Source organism: Equus quagga, chromosome 4 (assembly GCF_021613505.1).
Source record: "Equus quagga isolate Etosha38 chromosome 4, UCLA_HA_Equagga_1.0, whole genome shotgun sequence".
Lineage (NCBI taxonomy): Eukaryota > Metazoa > Chordata > Mammalia > Perissodactyla > Equidae > Equus > Equus quagga.
The window spans coordinates 77,467,803-77,491,701 of NC_060270.1; the positions used below are offsets into that span (position 1 = coordinate 77,467,803).

General features: G+C 38.2%; 1 protein-coding gene across 6 annotated transcripts in view; it reads right to left on the reverse strand.

The window, feature by feature from the left end:
* NCKAP5 (NCK associated protein 5) overlaps positions 1–23,899 on the reverse strand; it is a 916,311-nt gene that overhangs the window by 166,767 nt on the left and 725,645 nt on the right. For all 6 annotated transcript variants that reach the window (XM_046659632.1, XM_046659633.1, XM_046659634.1 and 3 more), the window contains 2 exons: positions 20,601–20,639; positions 12,174–12,293 (listed from right to left, as the gene is read on the reverse strand). In XM_046659632.1, coding sequence (XP_046515588.1) covers positions 12,174–12,293; positions 20,601–20,639 — 159 coding nt within the window. The remainder of the gene's footprint in view (positions 1–12,173; positions 12,294–20,600; positions 20,640–23,899) is intronic.

The window sequence follows — 23,899 nt, forward strand, 5'->3', positions numbered from 1 at the left end:
CTCCTGTGGGTCTGCAGGACAGGGCCAGAGGCCTCATCCATGGCTGATCAATTTTAGAAACTCACAAGGCAAACTTATACCGGAGTAGCGTGGGACGTCATACCTGCTCTAAACTTGAGTGGATTTTCTTGCCTTTTCTCTTGACTACTTCTTAGTTTGTGGCTCAGGAGAGGCACAGATTGATCAGAATGAAAAGCTTCCATCACCAGAACTCAAGAACCATTGTCACATCCTTTACCTAATCCTTCATTCACTAGTCTACTCCTCCCTTATTGCTCTCCATATTATCTTAATGTCCTCTTAATGATTTCTTCTTTTCATCTCACTTAAACGGTGTATATTTTGAAAGTACACAAAAGGCAGACATATAGACCTTTTAAAGAACAAAATACGTACATTTAAAAATGTTTAATACGTGTGGCATCTTCCAATTTCTCTGAATGACCCTAGAGATGATGACTTCATGTTGGTTGTTTAATTGATTGTTCAGTTCTGGGTAGTTCTGCGTGGCTGTGTTCATTATGCAATAGCAAGTTCTAAGGTAGCAAAGAGTGTAAATGCATAAAAATCTATGATTCTCAGAAATAAATAAAAGGATTAAAAAACATGAATTGGGAACTTAGGTACAGAGGATTGATACAAAAACACACATAAACAGACAGAAAAAGGCAAGGTCTCTAAACCAAGATTACAATCTTATTGTGGTTAGAAACATCTCCCTTAATGGTGGTGTCAATAAGATGGTGACATAGGTCATTCCCGAATTCACTCTGCCTCACAAAAAGACCAGCTAGCAACTATCCATAGACAAGACACCACCGTGAAAATCCCAGAACATGGGGATGAGGCTGATGCACTCCTCTGGACCACAGAGACTGAGAAGAACTGCATTCAAAGGTAAGAGATAACTACACTCTGATTCCTCTGCTCCAACCCCAGGATGGCACAGTGCCACACCAAGAGGGTCCCCAGGGCCTACACTTTCTCCAGTGGGGAAAACAAGAGCCAAAGGTGGACATCTAGCTTCCCCAGCATTGTGGGTCACTTCGTGGGAGGCCCACTTGGGTCTCACCCCACAGGGATTGCAGGGGAGATCTGTGAGGCTTGACAGTGGAGAGCACATTGGGACAGCAAACATGGGCAGGGATTACAGCAACCAGCACTTGGATACCAGCAGACCAAGTTCCTCCTTGCAGTGGTGCTTGAGTAGAGATCCAAGCCAGTGGCTTTGCCCATCTGCAAAGCCAAGCTGGTGACCCCATCTGGCCAGGGTACTCGATACACAGTTCTGCCTGATTTGGGTTCCCAAATAATATGCTTGCCTTGGGGACTGTTCTACCACCCACCATGGGCAGGAAGTAAATTCATAGCCCTGCCTACTGTTGAATACAGATCCCAGCTCCACCTGACCAGGAACTCCAACCAGTGCACCCAGGAAGCTGTGCAGCTTACAGTGGCACTCGAGCAGGGAGCCCAGCCAGCAGCTCTGCATATCTACAGAGCCCAGCTGGTGGCCTCATTTGGCTGGGGAACTCAGTGCACAGTTCTTCCTGATTCAGGTCCCCACCCAGCAAGCTGTGCTGGCCTTGGAGCCTGTTCTTCCCCACCATCTAGGCAGAGAAGAAGGTTCATGGCCCTACCTACTGCTGAATAGAGCCTTCAGTCTTGCCTGACCAGGAAGCATAACTAGAGCACAAGGAAGCCACCTCCCTATAGCTGCACTTACAGGAATACCCAAGCAGAGAACTCAGTCAATGGCTCAGTCCATTTGCAGAGCCACATCAGTGGCCCTGTCTCACCAGGGAGCTCAGTGAACACTTATGCCTGATTCTGGTCCCTAGGCAATGAGCCAAACTGGCTGTGGAGCCTGTTGTACGGACCTTCCCAGGCAGAGAAGCAAATTCTCAGGCCCACCCAACTGCTGAGTATAGTGCCTGACTATGAAGCCTGACCAATGAATCTGAGCAACTGTGGAGCCCATCCTACAGCTGCACTTGCATAGGTAACCAAGCCAGCAGACCTACCCAACTGTTCCTAGCCAGTGGCACACCAAAACTCAGAGCTTGGGCAGTGGCTTTGTCCAAATAAAGACCCTAATAGCAAGCTCCACTTGTCCAAGGATGCTACCACCTGACCTGTCCAGAACCCTAAGCTGAGATGACTGGTGAAGAACTGCCTCTGCCAAAGCAAATCTGTAAAGTCTGGAAGAGGAGAACACTTAGTCAAATGCACAGATACCAATGCAGAGAATCAAGGATCACAAAAAATCAGGTAAACATGACAACATCAAAAGAAACTAAAAAAGCTCTAATAACAGACTCTAAAGAAATGGAGATCTATGAACTGTCTGACAAAGACTTGTGAATAATCCTCTTAAAGTTTAGTAAACTACAAAAACACACAGACAACTAAATGAAGATGGAAAACAATGCTTGAACAAAATGAAAAGTTCAACAAAGAAACAGAAACCATCCAAAAAGCCAAACAGAAATCCTAAAGCTGAAGAATACAATGACTGAACTGAAGAATTCAATAGAGAACTTCAGTGGCAGACTCAACCAAGCAGAAGAATGAATCAGTGAATTAGAATATCGGTCATTTGATATTATCCAGTCATTGGAGCAAAAAGAAAAAAAGAATGAAAAAGAGTAAAGAAAGGCTATGGGACTTATGGGACACAATCAAGAGAAATAATATATGCATTATGGTGAAGGACTGTCTCTGCTGGAGTGAACCTGAAAAGTCTAAGAGGCAACCACTTATTCAAATGAGCAACCAAGAATACCAGAAATGAAGAAGAGATAAAAATTTTCCTGAATTAACAAAAGCTGAAAATGTCACCATAGATCTGTCTTACAAGAAATGCTACAGTGTGTTGTTCTAGAGGAAAGAAAATGATGCTTATTAACATGATAAAAATATATGAATATAGGTGTAAAACTCATTGGTAATGGTAAATAGATAGTCAAAGTCAAATTCTCTAAGACTGTAATGGTGGTGCATAGGTCACTTACAACTCTAGCTTAAATCTTTTTGAAAAAGTATTAAAAATAACCATAACTACAATAATTTATTATTGGACACACAATAAAAAATATGTAAACTGTAACATCAATAACCTAAAATGTGAGGTGGGGGGAAGAAAAAATGTAAAATTTATATATGCCATCAAAGTTAAGTTGTTATCAGCTTAAAATAAGATGTTATAAATATAAAATATTTTAGGTAAGGCTCATGGTAACCACAAAGGCATAGCCTGTAGTAGTTACACAAAAGATTATGATAAACAAGTAAAGCATACTCCTACAAAAAGTCATCAAATCACAAAAGAAGACAGTAAGATAAGAAGCAATGAACAAAGGATCCACAACACAATCAGAAAACAATTAACAAAATGGCAATAGTAAGTACTCAACCACCAATAATTACTTTAAATGTAAATGGCTTAAATTCTCCAATCCAAAGACACAGAATGGCTGAATGGATTTTTTAAAAATTCAACAATAGGCTGCTTAAAAGAGATTCACTTTAGCTTTAAAGATACACACAAACTGTGAGTGAAGGGATAGAAGAAGACATTTCAAGCAAACAGTAAATAAAAGAAACCAGGAGTAGCTATACTTACATCAGGAAAAATAGACTTTTAGCTAAAAAAGTTCAAAAGAGACTAATAAGGTCATTATATAATGATAAAGGGGTCAATCCGTCAAGAACATATAACAATTGTAAATATTTATGCATTCAACATTGGAGAACCTAAATATATAAAGCAAATACTAACAGAAGTAAAAAGAGAAATAAACAGCAATACAATAATAGCTGGAGACTTTAATACCCCCTCTCAACAATGGATAGATCATGCAGACAGAGCATCTATAAAGAAATAGTGGATTTGAACAACACTATGAACCAAAGAGACCTAACAGACACATACAGAACATTCCATCCAACAACAGCAGAATACACATTCTTCTCACGTGCACATGGGACATATTCTAGGATACATTATATTTTAGGTCACAAAACAAGTCTTAACAAATGTAAGTACATTGACATCATACCAAGTATCTTTTCTGACCACAATAGTATCAAACTAGAAATAAATAACAAGAGGAAAACTGGAAAATTCACAAACACAAAGAAACTAAGCAACACACTCCTGAACAATCAATGGATCAAAGAAGTCAAAAGAGAAATAAAAAGCATCTTGAGACAAATGAAAATGGAAACACAACATACCAAAATTTATGAGATGCAGCAAACGCAGCTCTAAGAGAAAAGTTCATACTGATAAATGCATATATCTAGGAAAAAGAAAGTTTTCAAATAAAGAAAATACCTTTACACTTCAAGGAACTACAAAAATAAGAACAAATGAAGTCTAAAGATAGCAGAAGCAAGGAAATAATAAAGATTAGAGCAGAAATAAGTGAAATACAGAACAAGAAATGATTAACAAAACAGAGTTAGTTCTTTGAAAAGAAAACAAAACTGACCAAACTTTTGCTCAACAAACAAAGACAAAAAAGAGAGAACCCAAATAAATAAAACTATAAGTGAAAGAGGAGACATTACAATTCATATCACAGAAATACAAATGATCATAAGAGACTACTATGAACAACTATACACTGATAAATTGGGCAATCTAGAAGAAATGGAAATTTCCTAGAAACATACAGCTTATAAGAAGGAATCATGAAGAAATAGAAAATCTGAACAGACCAATAATTCATAAGGAAATTGACTCAGTAATCATAAACTTCCAAAGAAAGAAAAGCCTAGGACCAGATTGTTTCACTAGTGAACTTTACCAAAGACTTAAAGAAGAATTATTGCCAAATCTTCTCAAACTTTTCCAAAAAGTGAAGATGAGGGAACACTCCCAAATTCATTTTATAAGGCCAGCATTACCCTGATACCAAAGCCAGATTAAGGACACTACAAAAAAAGAAAACTACAGGCTAATGTTCCTGATGAATATCGATGCAAAAATTCTAAGCAAAGTACTAGCAAGCTGATTTCAACAGCACATTAAAAGGATCATATACTATGATCAAGTAGGATCCATCCCCGGTATGAAAAGATGGTTCAACGTACACTAATTAGTAAAAATGATACATCACAATAACAGAATAAGAGACAAAAATCATATGATCATCTTAACAGATGCAGAAAATGCCTATGACAAATTCAACAATTCATGAGAAAAACTCTCAACAAATTGTGTATAAAAAGAATATATCTCAACATAATAAAGGCCATATGTGGTAAGTCCATAGCTAACATCATACTCAACGATGAAAAGTTGAAAGCTTTTCCTTTAAGACCAGGAACAAGACAAGGGTGCTCAGGCTCACCACTTCTATTCAACACAGTTCTGGGAGACCTAGCCAGAGCAATCAGGCAAGAACAGGAAATAAAAGGCATCAGATTCAGAAAGGAAGAAGTCAAACTGTCTCTATTGGCAGATGACATGATTTTATAGATAGAAGTCCTAAACACTTCACCAAAAAACTATTAGTTCTAATCATGAATTCAGTAAAGTTGCAGGATATAAAATCAACACACAGAAATTGACAGCTTTTCTGTACACAAAGAACTAATTATCTGAAAAAGAAATAAAACAATCTCGTTTACAACAACATCAAAAACAATAAAACACTTAAGAATAAATATAACAAAGGAAGGGAAAGATCTCCACAATAAAAACCGTAAGACTAATGAAAGAAATTGAAGATGACACAAATACACGGAAAGATATCTTGTGCTCACGGATTAGAAGAATAATATTGTTAAAATGTCCCTACTACCCGAAGCCATCTACAGATTCAATGCAATACCTATCAAGATTCCAATGTCATTTTTTTTTTCACACAACTAGAAAAACAATCCTAAAATTTGTTAGGAACCACTAAAGACTCTGAACAACCAAAGCAATCTTGAGAAAGAAGAGCAAAGCGGGAAGCATCGCGCTTTCTGATATCAAACTATATTATAAAGCTATAGTAAACAAAACAGTATGGTATCAGCATAAAAACAGACATATAAAACAATGGAATGGAGCTCAGAAATAAATCCATGTTAACTAATATTTGACAAGGGAACCAAGGATCCTCAATGGAGAAAAGATAGTCTCTTCAACAACTGGTGCTGGGAAAATTGGATATTCACACGTGAAAGAATGAAACTAAACCCCTATCTTACACTACTCACAAAAATTAACTCAAAAGGGATTAAACACTTAAATGTAAGACCTGAAACAATAAAACTCATAGAAGAAAACATAGGAGAAAAAACTCCTTGACATTGGTCTTGGCAATGATTTCTTAGATATGACACCTAATCCATAAGCAAAAAAATAAAAAATAAACAAGAGGGACTATATAAAACAAAAAAGTTTCTGCCCAGCAAAAAGAAACAATCAACAAAATAAAAGGCAATCTACAGAATAGGAGAGAATATTTGCAAACCACGCATCTGATAAAGGTTAGTATCTGAAATATATAAGGAATTCATACAACTCAATAGCAAAAAAAGAAAAATCAAATAATTCAATAAAAGTGGGCAAGGAACCTGAATAAACATTTTTCCAAAGAAGATACTCAAATAGCCAACAGGTACACGAAAAGTTTCTCAACATTACTAATCAGTGAAATGCAAATCAAAATCACAAGGAGATATCACCTTCCACTTGTCAGAATGGGTATTACCAAAAAGACAAGGATAACAAGTCCTGGTGAGGATGTGGAGAAAAGATATTACTACCTTGAAGAAGAGATATCTGTACCCTCACATTCACTGAAGCATTATTTACAATAGCCAAGATGTGGAAACAATCTAAGTGTCCATCAATGGACAAATGGATAAAGAAAATGTGATATAATATAATATAATATTATTTAGAATAGTATTCAGCCATTAGAAAAAAGGAAATCCTGCCATTTGTGACAATGTGGATGGACCCTGAGGCCAGGATGCTAGTTAAAACAAGTCAGAGAAAGCCAAATACTGTATGACCTCACTTGTATATGGAATCTAACAAAAACAAACTCATAGAAACAGAGAACCGATTGGTGGTTGCCAGAGGCAGACAGTGGCAGGGTCAGAGAAAGTGATGAAAGTGGTCAAAAGGTACAAACCTCCAGTTAAAAGGTAAGTAAGTTCTGGAAATATAATGTAGAGCATGGTGACTATAGTTAACAATATTGTATTGTATATTTGAAATCTGCTAGGAGAACAGATCTCTAAAGTTCTCATCACAAGAAAATAAAACTGTAAGTATATGAGATGCTGGATGTTGACTAAACTTATTAAGGTAATCATTTCACAATATATACATATATCAAATCACTATTTAGTACACCTTAAACATGTACAATGTTATATGTCAATTATATCTCAATAAAACTGGAAGAAAAAGAGTAAAGGCAGTGAGATTGTTTCATGCCAAAAACAAACAAAAACATCCCAAGACACAAAAAATTAAATACCATAAAAAATGTATGTCATGAAATGTTAATCCATCAACAAGTACACACCGAATATGGCTTATAAGTAGTGATAATATCTATGGAAGGGTAAAATGCAACATTCAGCATAGTTCTTGCCCTCAAGGAGATTCCTATTTAGGTGAAATGAAAAGTTAACATGAAATCCCTAGTTACAGGGGGTTATACTGTATGACCTCCCCTATCAGTGACATGAGAGACTAGGATTCCATAATTCCATACAGGACTATGAACTGCTTAATTGTGTGGCATGCATCATCAATACCAAGGGAGCTCCCCGAGGGGAAAGTTCCATGAGGACTGCCGTTGCCCTGGAAGTCCCCTGAACGGTGGCGGCATTGAGTTTGTTCTCAGAATACAGGATTCATTGCTTAAGGACAGGTGGAGGAGTAAGTGTGTAGTGTAGTGTTCTGCCAAATAACATTTGTGGATAGCTTTACACTTTGAAAGTAAAGATTTAGCAGAGGAAAAAATACATCAGAAGCACAAGTAGAATTTTTAAAATCCTCTCATCTGAAATAATAATATAAAACAAAACACCAGCAAAAAAAGTTAGCACTCTAAGATGTGACAGCAAATTCTTACACCTTGGTTCTACGCTGTTAGATTCTCATCTATTTGTGTGAATAATCTACACTATAACATTCTTTTCTTTCTGTCTTGGACTAAAGATATGAGTACTAGGACCCTTTGAAATATCAGATAAAAAGGAAAATAAAAAACTGTGTCAGATGGAAAATATGAGAATAATGTCCTATAGGGATAATGACAACACAAGTGCCCAGAACAAGACAAAAGCAGAATACACAGAAGAGGGGAAAATCTTGGATGCCACTAATCAAGAGCCTTTAAGAAACATATAAACATGGTTGGCTCCTTATTGCGATTGAACTGCAGAAGCCCTGATCCAACTGCATACAGATGGGCCAGTTAATCAAAATATTAGAGTACAGAATCAGAAGAACGTTCTTCATGTCCATTTGTATTCCATGTAGAGGGAGCACAGAAAGGAGGTGAAAAGGAGGAACTTGAGCCTGACCATGTATTTAAATCCTCACTCTGCCAATTACCTGCTGGTGACTTAGTCTCTTTGCGCCTAAGCGTCTCCATTTGCAAAATGGGTGCAATGATAGCTCCTACCTCACAGGATTGCAATGGAGATTGCATTGGTGAACACAGTAAAGGTTGAAAAACAGTATCCAAGACATTAAGCACTATGTATTTGTTAAATAACATTTTTAATAGGTCTGAGGCTGCTTCTTTGCCTAGCGATCCCATTATTAGAGTCCTCCAATGTCTTTGTTCTTTTTTCACATGAAACACATGCTTCATGCGTTATCTATGATTTCTAATTTTTGTTTTTCTTAACAGTGGAACAAGAACTTAATACCACTTGAGAAGCAATTTACATGCCCCTACATTTAATACAATTCTCCATCTACAAGTTTTTTATAGTTGGACACCTATATTTCATTTGATCACAAACATTTTTTTTAGTGACATGCCTTTACAGATGCTTTTGAAGCCCTCGACTTTGTTTTATAGAAATGTTTCTTTTTGCACCACATTTCATTATTTTATATGGTAGTTAAAAATTATATAATTACCATAAGTACTACTCGCATAAACATACTGAGCTACAAATATGACTCATTCATGGTGAGCATTCAACTCAACTGGTAAGAGAAGAAAGTACTCTTAGCGGAGCGCACTCTACTAGGTGCCAGTGCTGAGTAAACTGAGAGTGTTGTTTAATATGATTTTCAAGAGAGAAATGGTGAGCATTGATTAATCTGGTCAGTAGGTTCAAATAAGGTTAGAGACTCCAGTTCCATAAAGAACCTTACTTTGGGATTTTATTTGCTATAATGGCCTCTCAATTCTTCAGAATTTAGCTCAAATTGTTGATTCTAATATAGAGGGCCTTCTTAATCTGATTTGTTACCACCTATAGTCCCAGAAATATCATTCTGAAAATTGGAACCAACAGAGAAGTCTATCACCATTCTTAAGATTTTAATTTTCAGGTGAGCCTTTTTCTTCCCTATCATGGATCTGGTTCCCTTTGTAAGTTTCCTCAAATCTATCAACTAATCCTTAGAACTATCCCTTTTTGTTTCTCTTATATAAGAATTTTCTTAATAATATCCATGTAACTTCTTATTCTCTATTTTTGAGGGACAAAGACTTGACTGTTTTTTAGAAATTATTTTCTTTTCCACTATTTACAATATGTCTACTAAAATCACAATGAGCTCAACAATCTTCTTTCTACATTTCTCTTCAGGTGACTACTTGAGATTGTAGAGAATCATTAGGCTGCATTCAGCAGATGACAACTAACGCAGTTTTCTAAGATATGTAGAAAACTACTTAGAAATCTACTACCGCATCTCCAGTCCAAGGGCAGAAGTCTCTAAGGTCTATGATACTTGGGACCAGATGCACTGGTGGATTTGCTGAGCCCACCAGCCACACCCTCAAACAGAATGAGCTGGACCATCATGGCTGCACAGTTCCAACGCATCCATATAAGCCTGGAGAAGTTCCGAAGAAGAGCTGGGGGCATAAACCTCTCTTAGGTGTGTGCAAAATAACTCTCCAACTTGCAGAATGAATTTGTGTCATTTATTCATTATTCCATTCAACAAATAATTAGAGCTTCCATACATGCAAAATAAGCTCCGACTGCTTTTACTGTAGCCAGTGCTTCACGATACGTATTTGTGAAATGAAAAATCATGAGTCAAATAATTAACAGGCTACCTAAAAAACCAACAACTTTGTGACTGTGAGCCCTAAGATGTTAGAGGGTAGGCATCACACTTTCTATCATTCTTCTTCACAGAACAATGAACAGGGCATCTTTTACAAACGCTATTTCAATTAGAGAGGATCTTAGAAGTGAGGACTACTTGGTGAGGAATATGACATGTGTTGGCTGAAAACACCCAATGAACAAACACTTAGCTCTGTTGTTAGCATTCATATCATGTAACGCCATTTGGATATGGATTTAAGAAATTTGTGACAGCCAATGAAAAAGCTCAAAGAGCTATGGCACATGTGTTTACTCTGGAAATAAATCACCATGATTCATAAACAGGGACTGTGGATCCTTAAACACTGTTCCAGAAAAGCCTCAAGTTAAAACAGGCAGAACAGAAAAGTTCATGAACATGCAATAGCTGCTAAAAGTAATTATAATATTGGATCTTGATTATGAGAGAGTAAAAGAAATGTAACTTTTTACAGATGCAAGATTTTCTGTGAGCAACATTTACTGTGGTCGGGGCCAGGAAGCAGAATAGGGCTAGCTGATTTTTTTCCACACAATTTTGAGTCATAAATTATAAATTATGCTCTAACAGATAAAGTAGAGAGGAAATTAATTTAAGAGATGAGATCTATTTTACAATTCAGAGAGCTGTTTTATTTTAATTTGGGGGGGAAATGACATCTTGATGTTCAGCTTTACCAAACATTTTTCTCTCTCTGAAATGAACTGCAATTTCTCTTTATTTCCCTGAGGAGTAAAGGAAAGATGTTTATGCCAAAGTTCAGAGGGTAAATTAGCAACACGGTCTCAACCATCTGGAAAAGCGCTGTCCTGCAGAACTTTCTAGGATGATGAAAATGTTCCATATATACACTGTCTAATATGGGAGCCACTGGCCATATGTGGCTTCTAAATGCTTGATATGTGGCTAGTTTGAATAGGAACTTAATTTTAACTTCATTTTCGATCTCAATAGCGCCACATGGCGAGTGGCTACAGTGCTGGACAGTGTGGTCTAGAGGACTCCTCTCTCGTTTTCCTTTCTCTCCGCCAGGCAGCTGGGGTTATCTTTTATACACTGTACATTGCCCCTGTGAAACCTCACGCACCCTTTGCCAGCTTAGCCTCAGAAGGGCTCTGAGCAAGCCTCATGGGAGCTTGTTTCAGAAAATACGCACATTAACAGGGTTTTAAAAAAACAGGAAACAGCAAAGTTCAGCCCTCCAGACCCTTTTGCCAATTCACCTGCCTCCCTGCAGTCAGATACATTCTCTAGTGCTTTGTCAGGAGCAGCTTCAAAATGATTCAAAGGGTTTGACTTTCAATAACTTTGCGTGTTACGAAGGAGAGTAAAGAAAGAGTTTGGGGAGAGCATTTAGACAAAGAGAACCAGTAAAACACTGAGGCGCAATATCGGAAGTAGTACATTTTGAGGAGTGATGCTGCATAGAAAGAGACGAAAGGAAAACAAACCCCAGCTGCATTTTTGATTACAGAAAGTTTGAAATAAAGAAATGTACCTTGGTATTACCTTAAAACTCTTGCTTGCTTATCATGGAATGCAAGGGTATGAACACTGGTCCCCAAAGTAATCAATTATTTCCTGACTCCGGTCCACGGTTTCACTTAATTTACAAGAGGACACCTTCTGATTGCCCCTTTTACCTGTTTATTATTTGTTGATGCGTTTCTTTATCTAAACATAGCTTTAAAGTCAGAAATTAAGAGACATTCAATTTTAATGACATCCCTCGAGAGGAAAAAGAATCAGAGTTCTAATGCAATGTGCCTTGATGGTGGAGATATTGGTAACTTTCGAATTTAAGTAACTTCTTGTCAATAGCATTTCAGTAACAAAGATTGTTTTCCGCATAAACACATACCTGGAGGAGCAGATCAGAAGTGGGCCTGACTCGCTGTTGGAATAGAATGCTTAATGTTCGATTCTGTTGTTCCAAATCAAACACTCTCGTTTTCAACTTTGTACATTCCTCCCTTAGATCCTACAACAAACACATTGAAAGGAAAAAAAGTCTATAACTGAAAGACATCTTTGCATATTATAACCATATTTTATCTTATTTTCAGACACATTAGTAAAAAAATAGTATTTTTATTCTTCAAAACCCCCAGAAATAAATCACACACAACATTTTCTTCCACAGCCCATTGTCTGATAGAATTATTATGTGCAAGGACAACAAATTTAAAAAAAAGCACTTTGAAATCAGAAATGCATTAATCTAGCATGCTATTTTTGAAGATGGTAAATCTTAGTGATATAAAGTCAATTTAAGTTTCCACCTATATATTTGGCCTTTTCACTGTCTTCATGAAAGCAATCATAAAGCACAAACCACAAGGACAATAATGTTTTCGCAGTGAATAGAGATTTGATGAACTAAAGAAACTATCACTTTTGATGGAGTCTGTCGTCGTCATTTGCGGAAACGAGTTGAAATTCTCAGCGCTGTGGCTAATAGAATCAGTGATGCATTTAGTGGGAGGGAAACAACTCTGAAGCGAAGGCTTAAAAAAGCCACTTGAAACTTGCCCATCCACTGAACGGGGGATTTCCATATCCTTTGTGGAGTTCTGGTCTCAGTGCTGGGGAGGAAGTAGGACAACTGCACCTCAGCATCCTTTTGCAGCAGCTCTTTTGAATGATTTAAACACCACAGAGACCTTTTCCTCAACTTTCCCGAGGGAAACTGACACACGGGAGCTTTAGGATTCTCTGGGATCCCATCAAGGATCCGTCTTCCAAACCAACCTGTGATAAAGATACTTGTAGCACTTAAATGGCCACACCCTCTTTGATGGGGTTCAAGAAAGACCAGGTAAAATAAAGCCCCAATTCGAAGTTCTTCACAAGCTGATCCTTTTCTATGTTGCAAACTTTATCTTTCTCATCATTTCCTGATTTTAAAAGAAGGCCTCTGGAGGCTGGCCCAGTGGCATAGTGGTTAAGTTTCCATGATCTACTTCAGTGGCCTGGAGTTCATGGGTTTGGATTGGAGGTGCACACCTTCACACCACTCATCAAGCCATACTATGGTGGTGTTCCACATACAAAGCAGAGGAAGACTGGTACAGATGTTAGCTCAGGGACAATCTTCCTCAAGAAAAAAGAGGAAGATTGGCAATAGATGTTAGCTCAAGGCTAATCTTACTTACCAAAAAATAAATAAATAAATAAATTGGCTTCTGTTCTTACAATGCAAAGAACAAGGGTCTGCCTGTTTCTTAAAAGTTCTATGCATTCGTGTCACCCTCCTCCCTCCCCCACCATTACTTTCCCCTGTCATCCACCTCTTTCTTCCAGTCCAAGTTTGGCTCTTTGATTGACATCCAATTCAAATTCTATCTATCCCCTCTCTGACACTTTATCTGGCATGCCCCAAGGACTGCTCCCTTTTCTGAACTCCAGTGAGCGCTCAATGCCTCTTAGGTGATGTTTCACATCTACCACTTTGCACTGATTTTTATCTTTCATGCTCTAGAATCATCTTGTCAGTTAGAAGACATGTTCCTCAAAAGACAAGCACAAGAAGATACTCAAGTAACCAACAGCCCAAGTATATTGTTCTTACATTCTTTTATTCCATCACCTAGCACAGCACCATAGATAGCAGGAGCTTAATAAACTTGTGCTATTATTTTGTTAAAAGGGAGGATGACGACAAGTTCTATTCTCTAGTGATAGAGTGATAACAAATTTAAGTTTCTCAACACTTTCAGTTTGTACATGTACGTCTTCCAATGTCAGGCAGCTACAGGCCTGACTTAAGGCTCTGCAAGTGAGAGAGAGCACTGGTTAACAGCTCTGATGCCCCGCCCTAACCAGGAATCACAGACCTCAGCGGGCCTGTTCCAAAACCTTGTGTCAACCCAAGTGGGAAGCTAGAGAGACCTGGCTTCTGAGGCTTTACCTGAGTGTGCATCATCATACCCAGTCTTAATAATTCTATTTCCAGGGAGCAAAGAAACAGGCCATAGTGTGGCTCACTGCAGAGCTTACACTCTCTTCATCTTTTTAGCTAAATGGGTGGAGCTTATGCATGGGATGTTTCCAACTGATTGCTGCCTACAGACGCAGAGTGTAGAAAAGAAATGCCATGTTCAGGATGAGGCAACTGGGTCCAAGATCTAAGAGGTCAGCTGCCATCAAATGCAGGGGAAGGAGTGTGTGTGTGTGCAGGAACACACATGCCACTTGGGAGAGGCCATTTTGGGGGCCTGGGCATTGCACAAATTAAAAGGCGAAATTTATTTCTTTTATTTAGAATTCAACCTCTGTGTCTCACTTAGGCTAATTTTTGTTCCTAGCATGTATATAACACTCCCTGCTCCCAAAGACTAATTTTTTTTCACTACTGCTAATGAAGTAATTAATAAAACTTGACTGTGAGGTAAATAAATATTAATAGTACCTATTGGGTGGGAAAACACAGTCATTCCCATTTGCAGGTGGAGATATGGAAACAGAAGCATACAAGGATGGATTTGCAAACAGAAGGACAACCTGTATGGAATAGTATCAACAGTTTTTAGCAGCAAAGCTGAGAATAACTTGAAAGAGTTCTTCACATGGGTAAAAAGAGAAAAAGAAAAAGAAAGAATGAAAGAAAAAGAATCAATCAAAAAAACTCCATAGGGAGTTTTTGTACAGGTACCCACATTTCAATGGCTGGTACTCTTACTTAAGGCAGTAAAAGTTCATTAGTAGGAACATAATTTATTGACCTTGAGAACTGTTCATCACTCTGGGCTCATCTAGACCAGCACACAGCAGAGGAGGAAATGGAAGGCTTCAGGAATGTGATGCCGGTCTTACAATCACTGACAGACAGAACTGAGCTGGATTGAAAATTTGTAGACATAAAAGAATTGCCCATGTTGTTTTAATATTCCTCTTCTCTTTGGTCAAGCTGTGGACAGTAACTGATGCCAGACACCTATCATCCCAAGAATCTATCATCAAAACCACACATGTGTGCCTACACGCACATATGTAAAGACAACCAGACTGGGTAGATATATAGAGAGAAAAACAACAATTTCTTTCATCGCTACTGTGAGACCTGGGCAGAGGGTAGCAGCCAGATGTTTTTGCATCCTCTTTGCTCACAATGGGAACCCAATGACATAAAGAAGCATGAGACACACTTAGCCTGGGTACAAGGGCCACTATTCTGACCCTGTCAGTTAAAGAGGCAAAACTCAGACTATCCTTCCCAAGGAAGGCATTAGAAACAAATTAAAAATAATCAGGGATCATGGCTCACAGCAGGGGCTGGACCATCTGTCCTCTCTCACATCCTTTTATTTCTATGACTCTAGTATGTCTTAGGCCTCAAGAGGAGGACTGGACTGAAAATATAGGGTTGTGACTTCTGAAATAAAAGAAGGGACATGATGTATAATTTTATCAGGGGGAAATAATACCAAAAGTTTGACTATATCTAATCTCACTAAGAAAGTGTACTGGTCTTTGGGTTCAAGAAAATAGCCAGATCTGATTTCCTTACAATCTGCATGTCACTATCAATCGGAAACAGAGAGTAAGGAATTACAATTGAAAGTGAGGGCAAAATATACTGAGCAATGTGATACATTGGTCTGAAAGGCCTCATGTACCTTAATGATCCCAAATCTTAAGTTCCCTAGAGGATCCACAGATTGTAATACTGGTCAGTTTCACCTGCACTTGGTGCTGAAGAAAACTCAGGATCCACTGCTTGTAGTACCCACGGAGTATAGCTACCTTACGCATTTAGAGTAAAATCGTTACCAGTTCCCTGCTGAAATAAATTTAAGAAAATGTTGATGGCTTAGAAGCAGGACAGATATTGACATCACTGGAGCATTGTTGAAAACTATTTAAATCTGACTGTATCATGTAAAAATTGTATAATAGCAGTATACCTATTCTAGTGGCAGTGTGTAGCATGGGAATACACCGGACTGGGAGTTAGGGGCCTGGGCTCTGGTCCTCATTACCCACATGACCTTGAAGAAGTACCTTATTCTAGTTAGGCCTCAATTTCCTTAACTGTCAAATGAGCTACTGCACAAAACCATGCTTTCAGGAGAATGGATGTCTTAGCCGTTCCATGAGATGGTTTGTCAAGTGCCAACTCATTCCAGTCTCTCCTTGTCACAGCCCTTCTCAGTGGCCATCACTGATCCACCCCTAGCTTTTCCAAGGATGCTAAGACTTCTGTAAGAAGAAAAGCCATTTCTGGAAAAGGCTAGTTACATCTCAGACTAACCAAGGGCCTCAATAGCAAATAGCTGAAAGGCAAGGCAGGGAACACAAACATGAGACTGAATCAGCTGGCTCTAACTAATAGGAAGTGGAGAGTCCTGGGGCAAACTAAACACTGCAAGATTTCATCCTAAAGGTACTCAGATGAAAACATTTTCAATCTCGGTGATGGCTAAACAGTGTATATGACTACAGTGAACTGAGCCCATTACCAGAGCTAGTTGACAATCTCAGAATTAAATGCTTGCTAAGGTCCCTGGCCATTCTGAAATTCTAGGGTTCAAAAAGGACTGATCCTGAGAAAGCTTGACTCCAAATTTACAGAGTCAGTTTTGACTCCCCACCTGTCAGATCCTGGATGTTCTTTTCGCTAGCAAGGACTAGAAACACTTCCAGAAGGTTTAAGAATTCCATTGGCTACTTTGCTCTTTTGCTTTATTTCCTGTGATGGTATCTAATGACTGGGTTTCAATCTACCTGTTGATTTTCATAGCATCTCCTTTGCCTGTTGAACTATAGTGGGGAAAAATAATAAGGAACTGAATGGGATCGTGGAGGCCGAACGGTGCAAAGGATAGAAGCGCGGAGTTTGAGTGCAACGACCCGAGGTTAACAGAAGGGCTTTGCCACCTCTAGCAACTGCAACTATGAGCAAATTATTTTCTCAGTCTTATCTCAAAGGGTTGCAGTGAGAACAAAATGACTTAGTGGATTTAAAGTGCTGGACATTGGGCCTGACTTCTTGTAAATGCACAGTAAATACACACAGACCCTCTTGAGAGAACCCGACTCTGAACACACCATTGCTAGACAAGTGCACACACATGGCTTGACTGCCCCTCCTACAAGGGCAACATGTAGAAATTTGAGTTCTTTCAGCTTCGAGCTACAAACCTGTGTTCCGCTTCTATCCAAATGGCTGAATTACTAGATTCTACCATACAAGAGCCTTATTCCATGTTGGTGAAGAAAAAAGGCCATACAAATATTTGATTACTCTAAAAAACATGCAGATAAGGCTGAGGATGTTGATAGGCTGGAAAATAACTGCAAGGGAAAAATGCTTTTCTTCCAAGTTTGGTGTTAGTGGGGGGAAAAAGCACTGAAGAACCTAGCAAAGTTACATTTTCAGAGAGCGTAATCGACTTAATGAAGATAAAATATATTTCAGACAAAAATACTAGTTTAGCCTAGATTATTGATTTCACTTGCACTTGTAGACTTGGACCTATGATTTGGAGTCATAAATGGAAGTGAGCTGGGTTTAATATTGTCGCCTTAGCCTTATTGATGTAGAGGAAGGACAGTCTGCTCTCTTAAGGGAAGCCACAGGTTGTGAGATAAATTGAATTACTTGACTAGGAGAACATATGTACATTTAACAGAAACTGATAAATTTATGGAAATAAATCTTCTTTTTGTATCAGTATTGGGAAAAGGAGCACACTGTTACTTTAGGATGCTTATCCGGGCCGATTCATGATTGCCACAAAAAATGCTTCTGGGTTGCCCAGTGAAGAGCTGAAGCCACGGCATATTTGCCTTTGCATTGTAGCAAAGAATATATTCTAAAACTGATGGCTATGACAATAATTTCGCCTCAAGGATTGTTTTTGTGACATGGACAAATCACTCAATATTTCTGTTTTCACTCTGTGCCAGCTAGCTACATCCCTCTTTAGAATTCGCTTTCTCATCTGTATTTGTAGTACATTTTATTTCCTATATTGTGTTCTTAATTAAAAAGAAATTTTAGTCTTTTTGCAGCAATGTTACAGTCCCTATAAAAACTGGGAGACATGTATTTCTGCAGGACATGATTCTTCTGGAATGTACAAAAGCCCCGGCCTCTCCCCCTGCCTCCCCATGTCCCTGAGGTATGCTATCTCACAGTAGCACGTCTTGCTCTGTCTTACTGCTTAACTGTAACAAGGTAGATTTATCTGTTTACTAGTTATTACTTGGATTTGTGTAGCTATTTTTTGTGGCTGACCTGAAGGGTCCCATTTTCCTTTATATCGTACTAGGCAGATTCCTTGTCTCTTTTCTGAGGCACCATTAAAAAAAGCAGGCATATGAAGTCTTTCAACAGTTCCACCCAACTGCAACAACCCTCCCTTCATTCCTCAGGTTTGTAAGTAAATGAGCATAGAGTTTCCAACAGGAGGAAAGCAATTGAGATATTAAAGCTTTTGAAAAAGAAAAGGCATTCAAATATGTCGTGACAGAAATTGAGAATTGCTCTTCAACATCTGTTTCTCTCTTTATTCCACAAGAACATAACAATCGATTTTCTGCTGGGCACATACTCAGAATAAAGACTTCATTGCCAGCTTCCTTAGGTGTGACCATATGATTAAAGTCTGTTCAAGGAGATGTGAAGTGGGAAGTATGAAAGCTTTTGAAAGTCTCTCTTAAAAGACAGCTAGTGTGTGCCCTTTATCCTATTCATTTTCTTCAGCTTTTTTTCCTTCCTGATGGTTGGAATGTGAATGTGATGACTGGAGCTAAAGCATTCATTTTGGACCATGAGGTAACCTTGAAAATGTAGGCCATATCCAACAGAATAACAAGATATAAACCAGGGATGCCAGGGACCCCATGCACTTTATGTAGCAAAGCACCATGCCAACCCTGCACTGCCTACTTGTGGATTTAGAGTTGAGAAAGAAATGACATTTTAGCTTACTGAAGCCACTACTATTCTGGATCTCTGTTACTTACAATGGAACCTAATTCTAACTTCACATAACTGTACTCAAATCTCATCAAATTATATGATGTTAATGTAAAACCTGAGGCAGTTAGAATCATTTGTAGCAGGAAGCATGATATATTGACAGAAATAGTTGGGGGAGAAAGTCTAGCAAAAATATTATCACCATGCCTCCATAGTATAAACTTGAAATAATATTTAAGTACATCCATAAGTGGTCGACCCCTCATAAAATTGTTTCCAATTAAAAAAATGAATGTTATAAATGATTTTGCTGTGATGTAGCCACATCTTTCTGAATACGGCACAGGATCTAAGATTTCCTTTTGTAGAGGACGTTTCCATCGCACCGAGACAGAACTTAGAATAAAGAAAATCTGAAGGAACTAGAATTTAGCCTCGGAGAAACATTATGGAAAGAGACGGGAAAAGTTCAATAAAATTCACCAAACCAGCCAAGTTTAGGCAATTACCTGCATTTACACACTCTGCCACAATAGCACGATCTTATATTGTCTGAAGGCAGAATGGGCAGATAGCAAAGGAGAAGGTTCAGAAATTCCATGCCCAAAAAGTACCATTTTTTCCCCACTTTATTGAGGAACAATTGACAAATGTAATCGCATATATTTACAGTGTAAAACGTGATGATTTGATGTGCATTACAGGGTAGAATGATTACCAAGATCAAGATAATTGATACATCCACTATCTCACATACTTAACACTTTTTTGTGTGTGGGTGGGGATGCTCAACATCTACTCTCAGCAACTTTCAGGTGTCTAATACCGCCATTTGTTTTATATTTATCACAAATCAATTCCTATAGGAACTGCTCTCCATGCTTCCTCTCATAGAATGACCACAGCAATTCTGGGAGGTGGAATTGTTATCTGCATTTCACGGAAGAGGAACTAAGGGCCAGAGAAATTAAGTAACTTCCCTAACCTCAAAGATCCCTTGTGAATTTTAAGCTTCTTTAATGTTGTCCAAAAGAGGCTATTCATTTTATAGGAATTGGAGGAATCCATTAACTTATTTAATGCCTGCATTGACTAAAGAAAAGTGATAGGTTTGCCACTCATCTAGGTCCACAGAAATCTTTCATCTTCAAAGGGCTTTCTATTACTTTACCGAGAGTTTGAATTTTCTGATTCTTTTGGTCATGGATGTTACTTCGTATGCTGTCTAACACACAATTTTAACCTAAGTGAGTAAATAGAAAAGTATTGCATCTATCAATCACCATTTCCTAGTTTGACAATATGTGTTCCAATCTATTCGCGTAGTACTTTGAAAATAACAGACAGAAAGTGACCTACCTTTTGAGTGAGCAGAGCTTGAACAACTTGGTTGGCTACCTTTAAAAAATAAAGAAGAGAGTTGTCGTTTATAATAATGAGACGCTATGCATAGACTCTAATTTACCAATAAGTTTCTCCCAGCTTGCGGTAGCTAATTAGCTCTTCATTTGCCTCTTTCCTCTACTTCTAGAGGACCTGATTCTTTTCATAATAAGCCTATCCTTCTAGGTAATATTTTGCCTTTTCCAAAGGTGACCTTGCTGCTAATTAAGATGGTTAGGCTGGAAAGATCATTCATACCTTGACTTTCACATTTCCGTATTTGGAAAAATAACATCCTTTCATATGTAGAGTACTCCGAGAAGGCTAAAAAATGATATAGCGCAAAACATGATCCTAATTATCTATAAAGAGTTTCTACACTTTGCTGATTTACAATGTCCTTTGCCTCTCCTTCCTATTCTTTTGCTCTGTGACTATTTCACTGCTTAATATTACTTGCACAAAAGATGGGTTGAATGGCAGAGAATGGGGACAACTCGTTGTTTCTTATATCCTCCGCTTTCTTCCTCTACATCTTCATTTGTGGCATCCTCTTGTTGTTGTTACCTATAATAGAGTCTGGTAGTTGTTTCTCCACATCTATTTTCCCCTTCCTCCTAACTAACAAACTCTGATTCTTTTGCTGGACACATTCAACTACATTTGGATGGTAGCTCCCTTGTATCTGAGTGTCACTTTCTGACAAACTTCTGGCCAATGAGTTATAAGCAGACTATTTTCTTGGGCTTACAGGAAGTCTCTAAGAAGAAGAAGGGTCACCCTCCTTCCTCCTTTTCCTCTCTGAGACATGAAAGTGATAGCTGGAGCTTTAGCAGCCACCTTGATGATGGAAGGCACATAATAAGTATTGTTGGGCAGGAAAATGCTCGTCCTGACCATGCATGGAGCTGAACTGTCTATCTTTGAACTTCTATGTGAGAAATAGAATAGCCACTGCTATGTTGAGTTTCTTCCAATACACAAGCAAATATAATTCTTACTAATATAGTAACAGAACCCTAATTTTCTTCAGGTATCGGGGAGCTTGGGACAATAGGAGAAGCTGGGCCCTGCTTAGCTCAAGGAGGTGAATCTTGATTAATCTAAGACAATCTTGGTAATTCCATTCCCTTTTAGTGACTGGTGTAGGAGTGGGCACGTGACATAACACCAGCTAAAGGCCACATGTGAAACCAATAACCTGTCCTTGTTATTTCAAGTATTTGGCGTTTTCTTCAGATAACCATTCATTATTTCTACATATATTTGTATTAAGATTTCTTTTCCACCTGCAGATTTTAAAAACACTTCACAAAGAGTCACTTACTAAACTTCACTATAGTCTTGAAGCTATATAACCATATGTTTACTATTGATGAAATTAAAGTGGACAGGTGATTTATGTGGTATTTTTCAGGTGACACAAAAACTAAACATTTAGTGTGATAACTAAAACTGACAGCATTAAAGACCAAGTCAGAATATTTAAATATCCTAAATAAAAGGTACTTCTGTTCATTCAGTTCTTCCTTCATTTATTCAATATAAATTTGCAGAGTATTTATTTTTAAAGCTAGATGACTGGGATGTGTTCCTTGGTTTCAAAGAGAGCATAGCTGGTAGGAGGTTGGCAAGAACACAATTATAACACAGCGTGATAGGCATGTAATCATCTTGGTAATTCACACATTTCAACCAAAGGCTGAGGGACACTTTCATCTTCTTTTTCTCTTGATAACAAAATTATTTTTGGAGATGCTAAACCACGTACGCTTGTTTCTCTGTCTGGTATAGTGGAACAGATTACGGTAAGAAGGTTTTCATGGAGCTTAATTGTTTCTTGACTCAATATTGACAAAATAGCACATCATTAACAACAGCTGGCTACCAGTAAGTCTCACAGAAAATTAAAATACAGGCTGTCATCAACTTGTGGTTAGAAGGCATTCACACCACAAGCAGGAAATGACTAGACTCAGATTACCTATAATTGATTAGCCGAACTGTATGCACAAGAAGGATTTTCTTTCTAGAAGAATCCTTTCCAAATTTACATTGCTGACATTAAGTTAAAAAAAAAAAGGGCTTTCATTGAAACTAACTATAGTTTTGAAGAAAAAAGAATTGTTAGGTAGTTTTTTTTAGTCCAGCCCAAGTTAAACAAGCATTCCTAAAAACTATCGTAGACCAAAATAAACCATATTTTCCTTAACCGGTGCTTTTCCTTTTCCTTTATCAGTGAATTCATACATGATCACAGTGGTGATAAATGTTATTCAGTCCACACAAATTGACCAATAGCACAATCCTGAAAATCTTTCAGCTTTTAAACATTCATTCTAATTCGTAACTGAGAATTTAAAGTCAAACTATACATCAACTATTTTATTCTTGGCAAATTAAAAAAAGAGAACAACAGAAGAATTGAACTATTCGTGTAGCTTGAATCAGGAACAATGTATCAACGTTAATTCATACCATAAATAATTTAATTCTTTTGGATCTCAAACTTTGGATTTGATTTACATTCTCATAAAATTGCCTAATATCAATATTTTCTTTTCTTCTAAACTGGTCCCTCACTTAAGCCAGACTGTGGAACAGCATTCACATAAAATAGCTCTTTACATGATTTAACAGGAGACACAAATGAATATTCTAACTGTAACAGCCCACAGGAGTAAATATGTTATATCTTTGCAATCCAAGTATGTTGCCCTATAGGCTTACAGACTCTATCTCTGATGCAGTTCCTTCTGGCATGTACTTTGGGCAATTGTTTGCTTTACCTGAAAATTGAACACAGATACACGAATGCATTATTTCGTTACCTACTGACACGGGGTTATATTACCCAGAAGGACTCACAGTTTTTTGCAGAAGAGCAGGCAGGTTGTACAAACGCTTTCCTGGGTACTGTCTGTAAAGACAGTTTCCTGGGGTTTCATTTCTACTTTTAACAGCTAAGCTTCCCTGATTTATCAATAGAACAGGTGTCTGGAGCTTGTGCCTGCAACGTCTAATAGGCTCACCACATGACCCCTGGAATGGGCCCCTGCCCTCATCATAGCATTATGCCCTTAGCACTTGGGTTGCAAATAACCACACACCTGCAGGTCTAGCTAATGAGAACAAATAACTTCCAGTGTCACCCGACAGCTTTCTTCTCCAAAGAAAGGAAAAACAGCAGCTGGGCTGGACCAGGGGGACTTGAGACTCACCGAGCAAAGCTGACAATCCTTAAGCCCCTCCTTGTTTTACAACCTCCCTTAGGC